The sequence below is a fragment of the Ranitomeya imitator genome, chromosome 6 (genome assembly GCF_032444005.1).
Source record: "Ranitomeya imitator isolate aRanImi1 chromosome 6, aRanImi1.pri, whole genome shotgun sequence".
NCBI classification, from domain to species: domain Eukaryota; kingdom Metazoa; phylum Chordata; class Amphibia; order Anura; family Dendrobatidae; genus Ranitomeya; species Ranitomeya imitator.
In genome coordinates this window covers 452,780,738-452,798,244 of record NC_091287.1, presented here as the reverse complement: position 1 = coordinate 452,798,244, position 17,507 = coordinate 452,780,738, and the positions used below count along the sequence as shown (strand labels likewise).

General features: G+C 45.1%; 1 protein-coding gene across 1 annotated transcript in view; it reads left to right on the top strand.

Moving 5' to 3' along the window:
- PREX2 (phosphatidylinositol-3,4,5-trisphosphate dependent Rac exchange factor 2) overlaps positions 1 to 17,507 on the top strand; it is a 762,305-nt gene that overhangs the window by 320,992 nt on the left and 423,806 nt on the right. Inside the window, exons 21-23 of the mRNA XM_069731466.1 lie at positions 2,961 to 3,081; positions 3,176 to 3,360; positions 8,394 to 8,555. Of these exons, the coding sequence (XP_069587567.1) occupies positions 2,961 to 3,081; positions 3,176 to 3,360; positions 8,394 to 8,555 (468 nt within the window). The remainder of the gene's footprint in view (positions 1 to 2,960; positions 3,082 to 3,175; positions 3,361 to 8,393; positions 8,556 to 17,507) is intronic.

The following is a 17,507-nucleotide window of genomic DNA, read 5'->3' as shown; positions in this document are numbered from 1 at the left end:
CACTATTGCTGACTGACTAAATACTTTTTTGCCCCACTGTATATATATATATATATATATATATGTATGTGCCCTCATCCTGGCCCCATCCTGGTATATATATTGCCCATTGTGCTATATGTCCCTCACCCTGTGCCCCATTCTGGTATGTATATGGTATATCCCATCTTGGTATATGTCCCCCGTTCGGCCGCTGTTCTTTAATGTTTAGAGGAAAATAAACCATTATACTCACCAGGGGCATACAAAGAAGTCATGGGGCTCCATGGAAAAAGTATAATGCACCCCCCATATTCCTTCATATAGTATAATGCATCACATAGTCTGCCATATAATATACTACACAGCTTATAGTCATCCATATAGTATAATGCACAGCCCATAGTCATTCATAAAGTATAATGCACCACATAATCATCCATAAAATATAATGCTCCCCATAGTCATCTATATATTGCACCCCCTTAGTCAACCATAAAATATAATTCACCCCATAGTCAATCATAAAGTATAATGCACCCCATAGTCATCCTTAAAGTATAATGTACTCCATAGTCATTCATAAAGTATAGTGTACCCCATTGTCATCCATAAAGTATAATGTACCCCCATAGTAATTTATAAAGTATAATGTACCCCATAGTCATCCATAAAGTATAATTCACCTCCATAGTCATCCATAAAGTATAATGCACAGCCCATAGTCATCCACAAAGTGTAATGTACCCCATAGTCATCCATAAAGTATAATGCACCCCCATAGTCTTCCATAAAGTATAATGCACCCATAGTCTTCCATAAAGTATAATGCACGCCATAGTCTTCCATAAAGTATAATGCACCCCCATAGTCATCCATAAAGTATAATGTATCCCATAGTTATCCATAAAGTATAATGCACCACATAGTCATCCATAAAGTATAATGCACCCATAGTCTTCCATAAAGTATAATGCACTCCATAGTCTTCCATAAAGTATAATGCAGCCATAGTCATCCATAAAGTATAATGTATCCCATAGTCATCTATAAAGTATAATGCACCCCCATAGTTATCCATAAAGTATAATGCACCACATAGTCATCCATAAAGTATAATGCACCACATAGTCATCCATAAAGTATAATGCACCCCATAGTCATCCATAAAGTATAATGCACAGCCCATAGTCATCCACAAAGTGTAAAGTACCCCATAGTCATGCATAAAGTATAATGCACCCCCTTAGTCTTCCATAAAGTATAATGCACCCATAGTCTTCCATAAAGTATAATGCACTCTATAGTCTTCCATAAAGTATAATGAACCCCCATAGTCATCCATAAAGTATAATGTATCCCATAGTCATCTATAAAGCATAATGCACCCCCATATTTATCCATAAAGTATAATGCACCCCATAGTCATCCATAAAGTATAATGTACTCCATAGTCATTCATAAAGTATAGTGTACCCCATTGTCATCCATAAAGTATAATGTACCCCCATAGTAATTTATAAAGTATAATGTACCCCATAGTCATCCATAAAGTATAATTCACCCCCATAGTCAATCATAAAGTATAATGCACCCCATAGTCATCCTTAAAGTATAATGTACTCCATAGTCATTCATAAAGTATAGTGTACCCCATTGTCATCCATAAAGTATAATGTACCCCCATAGTAATTTATAAAGTATAATGTACCCCATAGTCATCCATAAAGTATAATTCACCTCCATAGTCATCCATAAAGTATAATGCACAGCCCATAGTCATCCACAAAGTGTAATGTACCCCATAGTCATCCATAAAGTATAATGCACCCCCATAGTCTTCCATAAAGTATAATGCACCCATAGTCTTCCATAAAGTATAATGCACGCCATAGTCTTCCATAAAGTATAATGCACCCCCATAGTCATCCATAAAGTATAATGTATCCCATAGTTATCCATAAAGTATAATGCACCACATAGTCATCCATAAAGTATAATGCACCCATAGTCTTCCATAAAGTATAATGCACTCCATAGTCTTCCATAAAGTATAATGCAGCCATAGTCATCCATAAAGTATAATGTATCCCATAGTCATCTATAAAGTATAATGCACCCCCATAGTTATCCATAAAGTATAATGCACCACATAGTCATCCATAAAGTATAATGCACCACATAGTCATCCATAAAGTATAATGCACCCCATAGTCATCCATAAAGTATAATGCACAGCCCATAGTCATCCACAAAGTGTAAAGTACCCCATAGTCATGCATAAAGTATAATGCACCCCCTTAGTCTTCCATAAAGTATAATGCACCCATAGTCTTCCATAAAGTATAATGCACTCTATAGTCTTCCATAAAGTATAATGAACCCCCATAGTCATCCATAAAGTATAATGTATCCCATAGTCATCTATAAAGCATAATGCACCCCCATATTTATCCATAAAGTATAATGCACCCCATAGTCATCCATAAAGTATAATGCACCCCATAGTCATCCATAAAGTATAATGCACCCCATAGTCATCCATAAAGTATAATGCACCCCATAGTCATCCATGTACTAGTATGGCCATTGATTTTTTTTTAAATAAACAAAATTCACCTTCCCTTCACTCCCACGCTGCAGGTGTCCTCTTGTGAATCTGGCAGCTGACTTCAGTGTGCGTCAGGAGCGTGTGAGGTCACCGTCATGCGCCGGGTCATGTGAACGCAGATATCAGCTGCTGGCCTCTGATTGGCCAGCAGCGTGTATTGCGGCATGTGGACCCGATATGTCTCTGCACCACAATATACTTCAACTGGATGTGCATCCTTCACGTTTTCTGATGGCATCGGTGGGCCCCTGGTTCATTCTTTTGAGCATTATCTAATAGGTTTTTCAGGCGGTTTCCATAGTAAAATCACCCTAAAAAAACATTTTGTGCATATATCCTAAAAATCTTTTTTGGTGTGTATATTTTTCAGCAAGATTCCATACAGTGGATTTATGACAGTATTGAAAGTGCCAAGGAAGACATGTTAAAACCCACACATCCCAAACCTCTAGGGGACAATGATGGGGATGGATTTGATTGCAAAGTGGAAGGTACAGTCAAGTTTTACTTCTCAACATTACATTTTTAAAATTGCACTTTTATTGACTGCACATCATTGATTCATGTCTGTTTTTTCTTCCAAAGAGGTTATTGACAAGTTCAGTACCATGGCAATAATAGACGGGAAGAAGGATCATGTAAGCCTCACAGTGGATAACGTTCACCTGGAGTATGGAGTTATTTATGAATATGACAGCACTGCCGGAATCAAATGTCATGTAGTGGAGAAGATGGTGGAACCAAAGGGATTTTTCAACTTAAGTGCTAAGGTGAGAAGTGTAAAAAGAGTAGTTACATGCAATATATATATGGACACAAAAAGTCTTCACACTTCACATTCTGTTAAAATGCCAGATTTTTGTCATGTAAAGCACATCATGCAAAGAAATATAATTTCAGAACTTTTTCCACCTTTACTGTCACCTATAATATGTACAATTCAATTGCAAAACAAACTGAAATAATTTTGAAGGGTAAAATAAAATGACAAAACTAAAATAATGCGGTTGCATAAGTGTGAACACCTTCTTATAATTAAATGCAGATCTGGTCAAGGGTCTAAATAGATTTAAGGGTCTTGTGGTCTAATACATTTAGACCACATTCACAAGTTCAGTATTTGGTCAGTATTTTACCTCAGTATTTGTAAGCCAAAACCAGGAGTGGGTGATAAATACAGAAGTGGTGCATATGTTTCTATTATACTTTTCCTCTGATTGTTCCACTCCTGGTTTTGTCTTACAAATACTGATGGAAAATACTGACCAAATGCTGAACGCTAGAACGTGTCAGAATTAATATTGGGGTCTCCATTTGTTTTGTCTCAGTTTATAGAAGGGTCTTTTTGTTTTTAAATTACTTTAGTAACCTGGTCTGAGTGAGTTTAGAGTTCTGATATGAAGTCTGAAATAATTTATCCGTCTGAATGAATTTTTGGCTTTCTCTAAATTATGTTTGGGGTCTGATCAGGGGTACAGTAATACTTTTATTATTTTTGTTTCACCAATGTGAACCCTTCTAAGGGTGCGCTCACACTAGCGTATAACACGCTTGAATGTTATCCAGTGTTTTATCGAATAGCACTCGGCCCAATGTTATACTGTGGGGCAGTGTGGAATAGCGTTTTTTTAAAATGTCGATTCGGCATGAGAAAACAAGAGTGCATCCAATAATTGGATCAAGCGCACCCATACAAATCTATCAGTGCATGTGAAACATTGGACTGCACTTGAATGCCATCTCTGATTATGGTGGACACAGAGACCGGAGAAGATGGAGAAATTAAGTTCTCTGTCTTCTCCGCACCTGTGGTACGATTCTCTCATACAAGAGAATCAGAACACATTAAGGTGACACTTGGATCAAGAGTTTTATCCCAGTGACATTAGCATAATCAGTCTGATTCTCCCTCACATGAGAGAGTGTGAGCAAATCCTAAAAGTAATTTTTATTCTTTTGGAAAACTCCTTTAATTTCAATTTGGGAAAGCTGGCATACAGTGTTCCGTTATGCTTCTAGTGGTAGCAGTCGCATCTATCTGTAGAATATAAATACTGTATAACATTGAGGTCAGTGGAGAATCAGACCTAGAGATCTGCGGAAAATCAAGGTGACGACCTATTGTGATCTGAGGGTTGGATCAAAATTGGCAATGCAAGTCAATGGGTCCATGAGAAAATGGGACTTCACTCTAGTGCAACTAAATTTTCATGGACTGTCAGAAAGGACAAGGTGAAGAAACTTTTTTTTTATTTCTTCACATAGAACAAGAAAAATGGATGGCCACACGCAGATTAAACTCTTGTCAAACTAATGAGATTCTGATCAAAATAATTTATCCATTTTTCTCATACTATAGAAAACTGAACATCTGAATGAGGCCTAATGGAGAGGGATCTCAGTTCTTTTATTTTTTCCATATGTATAGGGGGAAGGCTGGTATGATGACATTGTGGCAATGATGGGGGAGGGGGGATTGTTATGATGTTGCTTTTAGTTTTATGTATTAACTAGATGGTAGCCTGATTCTAATGCATCGGATATTCTAGAATATGTATGTAGTTTATTCATGAAGATTTTAGAATAATACACTGAATACACAGGATTTCGCCTGTCGCTGATTGTTCGCTGCCGGCCACGTAGTATATAGCACAGCCACGTAGTATATACCAGCCCACATAGTAAATAGCACAGCCACATAGTATATTGCACAGTCATGTAGTATATAGCAGAGCCACGTAGTATATAGCACAGCCACGTAGTATATAGCACAGCTCACGGAGTATATAGCACAGCCCACGGAGTATATAGCAGAGCCACGTAGTATAGAGCACAGCCACGTAGTATATAACACAGCCCACAGAGTATATAGCACAGTCACGTAGTATAGAGCACAGCCCACAAAGTGTATAACAGCCCACATAGCATATAACACAGCTCACGTAGTATATAACAGCCCATGCATGCAGTATATAACACAGCCCACGTAGTGTATAACACAGGCCACGTAGTGTATAACACAGGCCACGTAGTGTATAACACAGGCGATGTAGTGTATAGCACAGCCCACGTAGTGTAGAGCACAGCCCAGATAGTATATTGCACAGCCCAAGTAGTACATTGCACAGCCCACGTAGTACATTGCACAGCCTACGCAGTATATAGCACAGCCCACGCAGTATATAGCACAGCCCACACAGAATATTGCACAGCCCACGCAGTATATTGCACAGCCCAAGTAGTACATTGCACAGCCCACGTAGTACAATGCACAACCCACACAGTATATAGCACAGCCCACGCAGTATATTGCACAGCCCATGCAGTATATTGCACAGCCCACGCAGTATATTGCACAGCCCACGCAGTATATTGCACAGCCCACACAATATATTGCACAGCCCGCGTAGCATATTGCACAGCCCGTGTAGTATGTTGCGCAGCCTGCGTAGTATGTTGCACAGCCCATGTAGTATATTGCACAGCCCGCGTGGTATATTGCATAGCCCGGGTAGTACATTGCACAGCCCACATAGTATATTGCCCTGCCCACGTAGTATATTGCACAGCCCACGTAGTATATTGCACAGCCCACGTAGTATATAGCTATGTGGGCATCATATCCCTGTTAAAAAAAGTAATTAAAATAAAAAATAGTTATATACTCACCTTCCGTTGGCCCCCAGATCCAGGAAGCGTTTACCAACACTCCTCGCGCGCTCCGGTCTCAAGAGTGCATTGCGGTCTCGCAAGACCGATACGTCATCATCTCACGAGAACGCAATGCATGAGCGGTCACCGGAACGTCGCGAGGATTGGGAAAGGCCTGTTGTGGATCCGAGGGGCCGACGGACGGTGAGTATATAACGATTTTTTTTTTTTATTATTATTTTTAACATTAGATCTTTTTACTATTGATGCTGCATAGGCAGCATGAATAGTAAAAAGTTGGTCACACAGGGTTAATAGCAGCGTAAATTGAGTGCGTTACACCGCGCCCGTTAGCACTGCCATTAACCTTGTGTGAGCACTGACTCGATGGGAGTATGGAGCGTGCACTGATTGCGGGGAGGAAGGAGCGGCCATGTTGCCGCTGGACTGTGCCTGTCGCTGATTGGTCGTTGCAATGGTCGTGGGCGTTTTGCCATGGCCAGTCAGCGACTTGGATTTCCATGACAGACAGAGGCTGTGACCAATGAATATCTGTGACAGACAGATAGAAAGACAGACAGACAGACGGAAGTGACCCTTAGACAATTATATAGTAGATGTTTATACATGTAATAAAAGTAATGTTATGTTTTATCCCTTTGGCAGGTGGTGTCTCTGGGAATGCGGGAGGTCTGTCCACTAGGGGAACCATGCAGTACATAGGGATACAGTTTGCACTACACTAGCAATTAGCTAGTTGATTGAGTTGAGATTAGCCCACAGTTTGGAAAGGTTAGACAAGTTTTATAAGTAAAGGTTTTTCCGGGTTAGAAGATGTTCAGTCAGAGTCAGTCAGAGTCCAGGACTCAGACAGAAACAAGTTCAAATTCAGGGTGGAGTGGAGAGTAAAAGCTGGACAAGACAGCATTAACAGGAGCAAGAAGAGGCAGATATAGCAGATCTGAACCGATGCTGGCAGTCCAGGTATCCACACAGCATGAGGACACTGTCATGATCCAGTCTGGGTTTTGAGTTCTGTCTGCCATTTTCCCGGGGTGATCATGTAAACGGTTAACTTTGCTCTGCCTCATTCTAGGGTCAGGTTTGCTATTTACCTTTGCTGTATCCTGCAAGCGGTGTCAGTTATATTTTCAGCCTACGGTGTGAGTATCTGACTCTGGTAGTACCCTGATTGGTCCTGCTGCACTTTCTGACCTTGCCCTTGTCTATTCCTCCTTCGCTGCCTGTCTTGTCTTAGTGTTTCCTGATTCGTTTTTGATTTCCCGATGTTTGACTTGGCTTGGACTTTGACTTAACTTTTCCTCTGGTCCCTTGTACTTCTGCCTTTTGTCTGGTACTGACCTTTTGGCTCTCCACTGACTCTGTGCTTGTGTTTTCCCTTTGTACTGCGTGACAGGCTAGGTTTTGACTCGGCTTGTTTGACTATTCTGCTGCCACCTGGTGGTAGCTTTGCTGCAGCACTGCAGGTCTACCCTTGCAGACTTGTTACTATCATTACTGAGGTTCACCTGGATGCTGGGAAAGTCTTAGGCTTTAGGTCCAGAAGGGGTATTGAGAGCCATACCCCTGTCCACTCTGTGAGGAAGATGTCCGCTGGGTCGCAGATAAAGTAAAGGATGGTGGTACTCAGGGAAGCTGTTATGCCAGGAGGAGAGTTCCTAGGGCCAAATAGGACAGTTGGGCGATGGGCAAGTAGGGCAGGAAGGAGGCAAAGACTGACAGGCCAAGAAACAAAGGAAAGATCACTAAAATGGGACTCTGTCCTATTCTGTATGCTGCAGCCATGTCTAACCGAATTACACAGTATAATTGAAACTGTTAACCCGGACCCAAGACCTCCTGTCTTGTCTGAAGCTATTGCCAGACCCAAAACTTTGGATGGGGAGGTAGCACGTACTCCTGAAGTACCAGGGAGTAAAGAAACAATTTATCACACACTCGTGACTGATTCCTGTTTAGAAGAGGGCAGAGGGGTTTCAAGGCAATCAGAACTCAGTTCCGGACCACAGCAAACTGGCCCTGGATCCCACTTCATCTGCCCTGAAATAAGTTGTGTAACATTGAAACCCCATTTAAGAACTGAGACATTTTCTCAGCTCTATATAACAATGTATTTTCTTCTTTTACACAGATCTTAGATGCTCTTGCAAAAAGCGATGAACAATTTGTACAAAACTGCAGCAATCTCCATTCCTTACATGAAGTCATTCCACCAGAACTGCAGAATAAATTTCACATTATTTGCCGGGAAAAAATTGAACACATCTACAGGCGGATCACTAGCTATAGGAAGGTAACTAAGGTTTTACTACTTTTCTTTTTTTAAACACTATTGTAAATATGTATTACCTGGCTCACATACTTTATTAACCGTTCTTTAGCCAGTAAAATATTATAATGCAGTAAAGCCTCATATAACGTGCTCAGCAGCAAATGTGTTTCTCTAATGATACAGTTCTGCAGAACATGTCCTAAATTTTTCAGGAGCCTGCAGACATAATGCTGTCAGTAAGCTCTGCACTGTGAGGACTCCAGATTGTAGACACTTGTAAATCAGTCTGTGTCTGATGAGAGATGCGCTGGGCAATGTCTGGGAACGTAAAGAGGTTTTCATATGTCTGTGATTTTCCACCGACCGAGAAGTCCATGCAAAATTGCGAAGACATGTCGGATTATGTTGTGAGTGTCAAGTCAGAATCAGCAATGTAAGTCTATGGGTCAGTGACAAAATCAGTCAACAATCGGATGGCAGACTGTATCAAAAGAACAGAGATTTTTTTTTTCTTTTTCATGTATGAGAAAAATTGATGACACTCGGACCAAACTCGCATGAAGCTCTGCCCAAAAATCGCTGATGAAGCTCAGTCCGTTTTTCTCATGCATGAAAAAAAATGGAGGTCTGAATGAGGCCTAAATGTGGGTCCCACCAGCAACACTTCCTAATTTCCTACAGACAGGAGTTTCATAACCAGTGTTTGTAAAGGGGGCTGGCTACCTGGTCATTTCAGTAGCTAACTTAGCCCCCAAAACTTCTTGCCCAATGCTTCACGTTGGGAAGCGTTTCCAGTGTCCTGTACATTATCAGAACTGTGCAAAGTTTCTGTGGCCACTTCCTGTGCTGCAACTATATAAACTGCGCATGACCGCACGGCCATGGGCTAGTGTACATTTGCTTACGTGTGTTTGTTGTGAGTGCAAGTCATCCTTGGATACCCCTTCCCTATTGAATGTCTGTTCGCGGAAGGTGTATGGTTGCTATCTAGCGCCCGACTTAGCCTACAGCACTAATCACACATTACAGCGTCCAGTTGCTGTGACCGCCAGTACGGCGCCGTGCACTTCCTCTGTGCTTTCCTTACCCAAGCCTGGGTGGTTAGTGGCGTTCGTCAGTGCGGCACCGCATGCACTCTTGTGCCCTAATATTGTTATTGAGCTTCCTTACGCACCCAGTTGCGGTGTTGTGCCAGCAAGGGACTAATCGGACTTCAATCCTAGTTGGGGTTGAGTTCGCTGACTACTTGCTCGCCTTCTATGTGCGGTACCGCGATCCTGTGACGCAACAGGATCGCTTCCTTCACGCTGGGTGAAGTTTAACCCACGTGTGTATTCTTATGAGTACCGCCATATAGTCCGTCATTACTTGGCAGCAGGATCCGTCTCTGCACGGTGGACCCCGGGCTGCGGACGCACCATTCTCTATCTGTCTTATTATTTGGTGCGTTCCGCTAGCCCTAACATTACACTAGCGCCAGGGTCTGGCTAGTAATGACGGACAAACAGCAATCCTTGCGGCATATCCAGCAGCTGGAGGGTAGGTTGGCGGCTCTTGAGAGCGCAACCTCAGCTGTGGATGTTACCGCAGTTGCTGTACAGGCTGCTAGCGTGGCTGCAGCAACCCTGTCCATTGCCACCCCTGCTCCGACATTTTCTCGCCTCCAGCTGCCAGAAAAATTTTCTGGTGATAGCAAATTTTGTAGGGGATTTGTGAGTGCTCTATTCACCTCGAGCTCCTGGCTGCACGTTTTCCCACAGAGCGGGCTAAGGTGGGATTTATAGTGTCTCTCTTGTTGGACAGGGCGTTGGAATGGGCTACGCCGCTGTGGGAGCGTGGCCATCATGTGGTGCAGAGTGCTCCGCTGTTTCTGAGCACTCTGAAACAGGTCTTTTTAGGACCTCAAGTCACCCATGATACTGCGCTCCAACTGCTGGCATTAACTAAGGGTGAGTCCTTGGTCAGTCATTTTGCCGTCCAATTCCGCACTTTAGCTTCTGAGCTGGATTGGTCGGATAAAGCTCTTATCCCCATATTTTGGAGGGGCCTGGCTGACCACGTTAAGGACGCTCTGGCCACTAGGGAGATTCCTGCCACACTGGAGGAGTTAATAACTGTCTCCACTCGAATTGACCTCCGTTTTAACGAGCGGAGGTTAGAGCGAGCCCAGTGTAGGCAGAGGTTTCGGCTGGCTCCTACCTTCGCCAAACCTCTGGAATCTCCGATCCTGGTTCCTGAGTCACATGAGGCCAGGGAAGTGTCACAAGCGGGATCTAAGTCCCGGACCGCTTGTGCACTCAAGGTCTGTCATGTTTGCCAGCAGTCAGGACATCTAGCCACCAGATGTCCTCAGCGGTCGAGGAAACGTCAGCGTCTAGTGGTAGTAGGTGGAGGTACACTAGACACGGCGACGTTTGCCTCTAAATTGTCCTTTAAGGGGACAATTACTATAGGCTCATTCTCCCACTCGGTAGAGCTCTGCGTGGATTCTGGGGCGGAGGGCAATTTTATGTCTTCTGCCTTCGCCCAACGTCACGCAATACCCCTGGTTATGCTAGCTCAACCAGTAATGGTACGAGTGGTGAATGGGTCGACACTGCCCTCACAGATAACACACCAGACCATCCCTTTTACTCTGTCCATGTCGCCATCTCATCAGGAGATTATATCTCTGCTCGTCATTCCTGAGGGAATTGATGAGGTCCTGTTGGGAATACCTTGGCTACGGTACCACTCTCCTCATATCGAGTGGTCCTCTGGCAGAATCCTGGGATGGGGTGAATCTAGTGTGGGTAGGTGTCAGAGGGAGTGCGTTCAGGTTGCTACTACAGAGGTACCCACAGATCTTTCCTCTCTCCCCAAGCAGTATTGGTCTTATGCAGACGTGTTCTCCAAAAAGGCGGCGGAGATCCTTCCGCCCCATCGCCCCTATGACTGTCCTATTGATCTCTTGCCTGGTGCTGAGCCTCCCCGGGGTCGAGTCTATCCGCTATCTCTCCCAGAGACGGAGGCAATATCACAGTACATCCAGGAAAATCTGGCAAGAGGATTCATTAGGAAGTCAGTGTCACCTGCTGGGGCAGGGTTCTTCTTCGTGCAGAAGAAGAATGGGGAATTGCGTCCATGCATAGACTACAGGGGTCTTAATGCCATTACCGTTAAAAATAAGTATCCTTTGCCCTTGATATCTGAGCTCTTCGATAGGCTTCGTGGAGCAAGGGTATTTACTAAACTAGATCTGCGGGGTGCTTACAACCTGATTCGCATCCGTGAGGGGGACGAATGGAAGACGGCTTTTAACACCAGGGAAGGGCACTATGAATATCTGGTGATGCCCTTCGGGCTCTGTAATGCCCCAGCCGTTTTCCAAGACTTTGTGAACGATATCTTCCGGGATATGCTTTCCACCTCGGTCGTAGTCTATCTGGATGATATTCTCATCTACTCTCCAGATATTGACTCCCACCGGAGAGATGTTTGCAAAGTCTTCGACCTCCTACGGGCAAACTCCCTCTATGCCAAGTTGGAGAAGTGTATGTTTGAGCAGGAGTCCTTACCTTTCCTAGGCTACATAATCTCTGCCCAGGGATTGGCTATGGATCCTGCCAAACTACAGGCTGTGATGGACTGGCAGGAACCCCATTCTCTTAAAGCGGTGCAGCGCTTTATGGGGTTCATTAATTATTATCGCCAGTTCATTCCGCACTTCTCAACTTTGGTAGCTCCCTTGGTTGCCCTCACCAAGAAGGGGGCGAATCCCAAATTGTGGTCTGAGGAGGTCTCCAAGGCCTTCAACTCTATAAAGTCACACTTCGCTAGCGCTCCCATCCTACATCGCCCCGATGTTGATAAGCCATTTATCATGGAGGTGGATGCCTCTTCTGTTGGTGCTGGAGCAGTCCTCTTCCAAATGGATGCTCAAGGTCGGAAGCATCCTTGCTTCTTTTTCTCCAAGACCTTCTCACCAGCAGAGAGGAATTATTCCATCGGGGACAGGGAGTTGCTAGCCATGAAGTTGGCTTTCTCGGAGTGGAGACATCTCATGGAGGGAGCACATTTTCCCTTCCAAGTCTTCACAGACCATAAAAATTTGGTGTACCTGCAGACAGCCCAGCGGTTGAATTCTCGTCAGGCCAGATGGTCCTTATTCTTCTCCCGGTTTCATTTCACCCTCCATTTTCTTTCTGGGGAGAAGAACATTCGGGCCGACGCTCTCTCTCGCTCCGTTGTGTCATCTGCGGAGGAGGAGGAGGAGCCTCGGCTTATTGTCCCCACCGAGAGCTTGAGAACTGTAGCCCCAGTTTCGCTAGAGTCTGTGCCTCCGGGCAAGACTTTTGTACCATCCAGTTTGCGACCGGAGGTTCTCTCTTGGGCACACTCGTCCAGGGTGGGTGGACATTTTGGTACCAAAAGGACATCTGAGTTACTGGCGAGGACATACTGGTGGCCGCATATGGCTCGTGATGTCGCAGAGTATGTTCGGGCGTGTGTCTCTTGCGCCAAGAACAAGACTCCTCGGCAACGGCCAGCTGGTTTGCTTTATCCTCTGCCGGTGGCGAACAGGCCCTGGGAGATGGTCGGGATGGACTTTGTGGTGGGCTTACGCAAGTCTCGTAACTGCACCATTATCTGGGTGATCACCGACCATTTTTCCAAAATGGTGCACTTGGTGCCTCTTCCACGGCTACCTTCTGCACGGGCGTTGGCTGTCTTGTTCGTCAAGCATATCTTTCGCCTACACGGTATGCCAGACAAAATTGTTAGTGACCGGGGTCCCCAGTTTGCGTCTCGATTCTGGAGAGAGCTTTGTCGTCTACTCAGTATTGAGTTGAATCTCTCTTCGGCATATCATCCCGAGATGAATGGGTTGGTAGAGAGGGCCAACCAGACCTTGGTCACATATTTACGACATTTTGTTTCTGCCAGGCAGGATGACTGGGCATCCTTGCTACCGTGGGCAGAGTTTGCACTTAACAATGCCGTAGCCGACTCCACCGGTCAGACTCCATTCCTCCTAAATTACGGCCAGCATCCGCGTGTTCCTGTGCCCATGCCCATGTCTTCTGCTGACTCCAGGGTGGCAGACTGGGCTGTGGAGGCACGGCACATTTGGGACCGCACGCAGGATGCCATTCGGGCCTCCAAGGAGAGAATGAGGTCCTCCGCCGATGTTCATCGGCGCCCCGCTCCGACCTTTGCTCCTGGCGACTTGGTGTGTCTCTCCGCCCGTAACATCAGGCTGCGAGTTGAGTCCACTAAGTTTGCTCCTCGCTACTTGGGTCCCTTCAAGGTTCTCGAACAGGTTAATCCTGTGGTCTACCGTTTGGCTCTTCCTCCACGCTTGGGTATCACCGACACCTTTCATGTGTCCCTCCTGAAACCCGTATACATGTCCCGGTTTTCCGAGTCATCTGCCGGGACATCGGGTTCGTCTACGGATTACGAGGTGAACGCTATTTTGGGGTGCAAGGTGGTACGCGGCAAAAAGTTCTATCTGGTGGATTGGAAGGGTTATGGCCCAGAGGACAGGTCATGGGAGCCTGCTGAAAACATTCGGGCCCCACAGCTCATTGCTGCCTTCGAGCGTAGCGAGGCCCAAGGAGGGGGGGGCCCTAGGAGGGGGGGCAATGTTAGGTCTCGAGTTCCCGCTTCTGCACAGCGGGAATCTCGAGCCATCTCCGCTGCGGTCTCCCATTCTTATCCAGCCGCAGTGGAGTCTGCTCAGCAGGGACGTCGGTCCCAGCATCTTGCTCAGTCTCACTCTGTACAGAGAGTTACTGCTGCTTCTTCAGCTTCTGCCATTAAAGCCAGTGCTGGTCAGCAGCGAGCGGACTTCTCTGGGACTAAGTCCTTGTCTGCACACACTGAGCATGCCCAGGGCAAGATCTCCCGTTGGAGATCGAGGGTCATGTGCTCAGGCCCTGCAGCACATTCCATTGGTCCTCTTGGCAGGTCTTGGAAGGGCAAAGTTTCTGTGGCCACTTCCTGTGCTGCAACTATATAAACTGCGCATGACCGCACGGCCATGCGCTAGTGTACATTTGCTTTCGTGTGTTTGTTGTGAGTGCAAGTCGTCCTTGGATACCCCTTCCCTATTGAATGTCTGTTCGCGGAAGGTTTATGGTTGCTATCTAGCGCCCGACTTAGCCTACAGCACTAATCACACATTACAGCGTCCAGTTGCTGTGACCGCCAGTACGGCGCCGTGCACTTCCTCTGTGCTTTCCTTACCCAAGCCTGGGTGGTTAGTGGCGTTCGTCAGTGCGGCACCGCATGCACTCTTGTGCCCTAATATTGTTATTGAGCTTCCTTACACACCCAGTTGCGGTGTTGTGCCAGCAAGGGTCTAATCGGACTTCAATCCTAGTTGGGGTTGAGTTCGCTGACTACTTGCTCGCCTTCTATGTGCGGTACCGCGATCCTGTGACGCATCAGGATCGCTTCCTTCACGCTGGGTGAAGTTTAACCCACGTGTGTATTCTTATGAGTACCGCCATATAGTCCGTCATTACTTGGCAGCAGGCTCCATCTCTGCACGGTGGACCCTGGGCTGCGAACGCACCATTCTCTATCTGACTTATTATTTGGTGCTTTCCGCTAGCCCTAACAGCATCTGTGAACAATCCCTTTAAGTGTTGTAACATACCCAAGATTTCTATGTCCATCCACTTTATTTCTTGTCCCACTGTGTCTGCATGTTACAAATTATGTAATCAAAATAGGCTGTAGTTCATTACCTATGCCAGTCGACTTCTGTAGCAAAGCTGATGCAGATATCACAATTCTGCATTGCACATATTTCAGCCACTTGTTTTGTAGCAGGACCTGCTTTTCAGCTCCGTATATTCTATTACATGGCTCTTTGTGCTATACGGTATTGTTAATATAACAATTGTATAGCAGCAACAGAGTATAGTCACATTCGGCAGATTTCTGGCAGAAATTCGAGAGTGAAAATCAAGTCTATACATCAGAATGGTTTTGTTTAAAGGGAAACTGTCAGGTCCCCTGCACCCCCAGAACCACCAGCAGTTGTGTCTTTATATATAAATCCCCTGCCTAACTGTCCCTGTATTACATGACACACAAACACAAATCTTTATAAAAAAAGTATTTCTAAAGCCTGTTTATAATATGTAAATGAGGCCTTTGACTAGTCGATGGGGCAATAGTGTCCACAGACTAGTCTGCCCACTTAGCATGTTGTCAAGCTCCTGTGGTCGTAATAACATAACTTACATGCGCCAGCGTCATCGCTAGCGCTAATCTTGCCTCGCGCATGTGCGCGGCATCTTTCCCTCATTGCGTTCATCCCCTGAAGCCGGGTGTACGCGTGCCGGCTTCAGAGAGGTGCACTGCTCATGTTTGGAAGTCTTCTTCACTTGCATTCGTGCCACTGTGTCTGCTCCAATGGCTTGTATGAAGACGGGAATATTTTGGATTTCCTATGGTCAGTCAAAAGCCAAACCAAAACCAGTAGATATTCATGAGAGACATGAGTATAACATAAAATCTAATTGTAATTTCCAGAAATATTACTTTTTAGGCAATTCCTGAAAATTAAATATATACTGTATGTACAGACCATGGAATAATGAAATTCTAAGGCTCTTGTCTCCAGTCTGTGTATATCCAGCTATTGAAAAATCACAACTTCCAGCATTACCTGATATCCACAGACTGTGAGGTGATGCTTGGAGTTTTAGTTTTCCATAGCCTGGACACCAACCACTATCCTCTGGGAAGAACAAGCTTTAATAATCTGGTATTGGATCTAAAAGTGATGGTAATAACTTGTGGGGATTTCTCTGGAGCTTTTGACTTGTGAATAGTTGCAGAGGATTTTAGCTTTGATTCGGTTTATCATAGCGCGGAATATTTACTTTACAGCAGTATTTCCTTTTTTTCAAAGAGAATATTTTATAACAGTGAATGAGACACATCTATAGCGCGATGTGCATTGAATTCAGGAGTAATTAAAAACAGGAACATATATTAAACTTCATTACAAGAATTCAGATCTTTTTTAGGTGTATTCCCTGTGTGCATAAATGATACATAGGAAAGAAAACACTCAATTCTTCAAAGAATGTTTTGCCAAATCTGATTCAGACAGATCATTTGGGTAGTGGCAATGCTGGCACCTGATACTAGGGGCACATACTCCTCATAGCATTATGCATTCATGCATTCAATTGTATATGCATCCTCCCCTACCACCAGTGCTCCATGATTTTCAAATGCACTTTATGACCACTAGAGTTGAGCGACCTTGACCTTTTTAGAGTCGAGCCGGGTTTCGCGAAACCCGACTATCTCAAAAGTCGAGTCGAGTGGAATCGGCCGAATATTGCGAAAAGTCGGGGATCGACCGAAACATGAAACCCAATGCAAGTCAATGGGGGAGCATAGTCGGCAGTGAGTAGAGGCCAGGAAAACATGTACAGAGCCCATTGTATTGGCAAAAACATCCATTCTTGCTACTGAAGCTTGTCAATCGTAATTTAGCTTATAATAATTGTAAGGCATTTGAAATTGGGGGTCATTTGGCTAAAGTTGTGGGGGGTAGGGCTGGTTCAAGCAATTAGTGGGCCAAGGACATCTGGACCACGTCACGGCAGTGGAGCAGGGAGAGGTAAGTATTTCAACTTTGCAAGTGCTGTGATCCTGAGCAAGCAGGGGGGGCCCACTCGTTGGCATTGGCACTGGCACAGGGCCCCTCAAAGTACAGCGGTGTGTTTGCACGGCGGGGGCGCCTCCCACCGGCAGCAACAGTTTTGCGTACTATGAGAGGCCCTGTGCCAGTGACGTCGCCAACGAGTATTCCTCCCCCCACCTGATGAAGGAACCTGCACCTTCATCTGCACCTTCCTCTTTGTCCCCGTGTAATGTGGTATGGTATGCGGGAAGGGGGACCTGACTTTCAGCAGGGTCACAATCTTGCAGTGTAGCGTGCACGGGGAATGTTGCGTT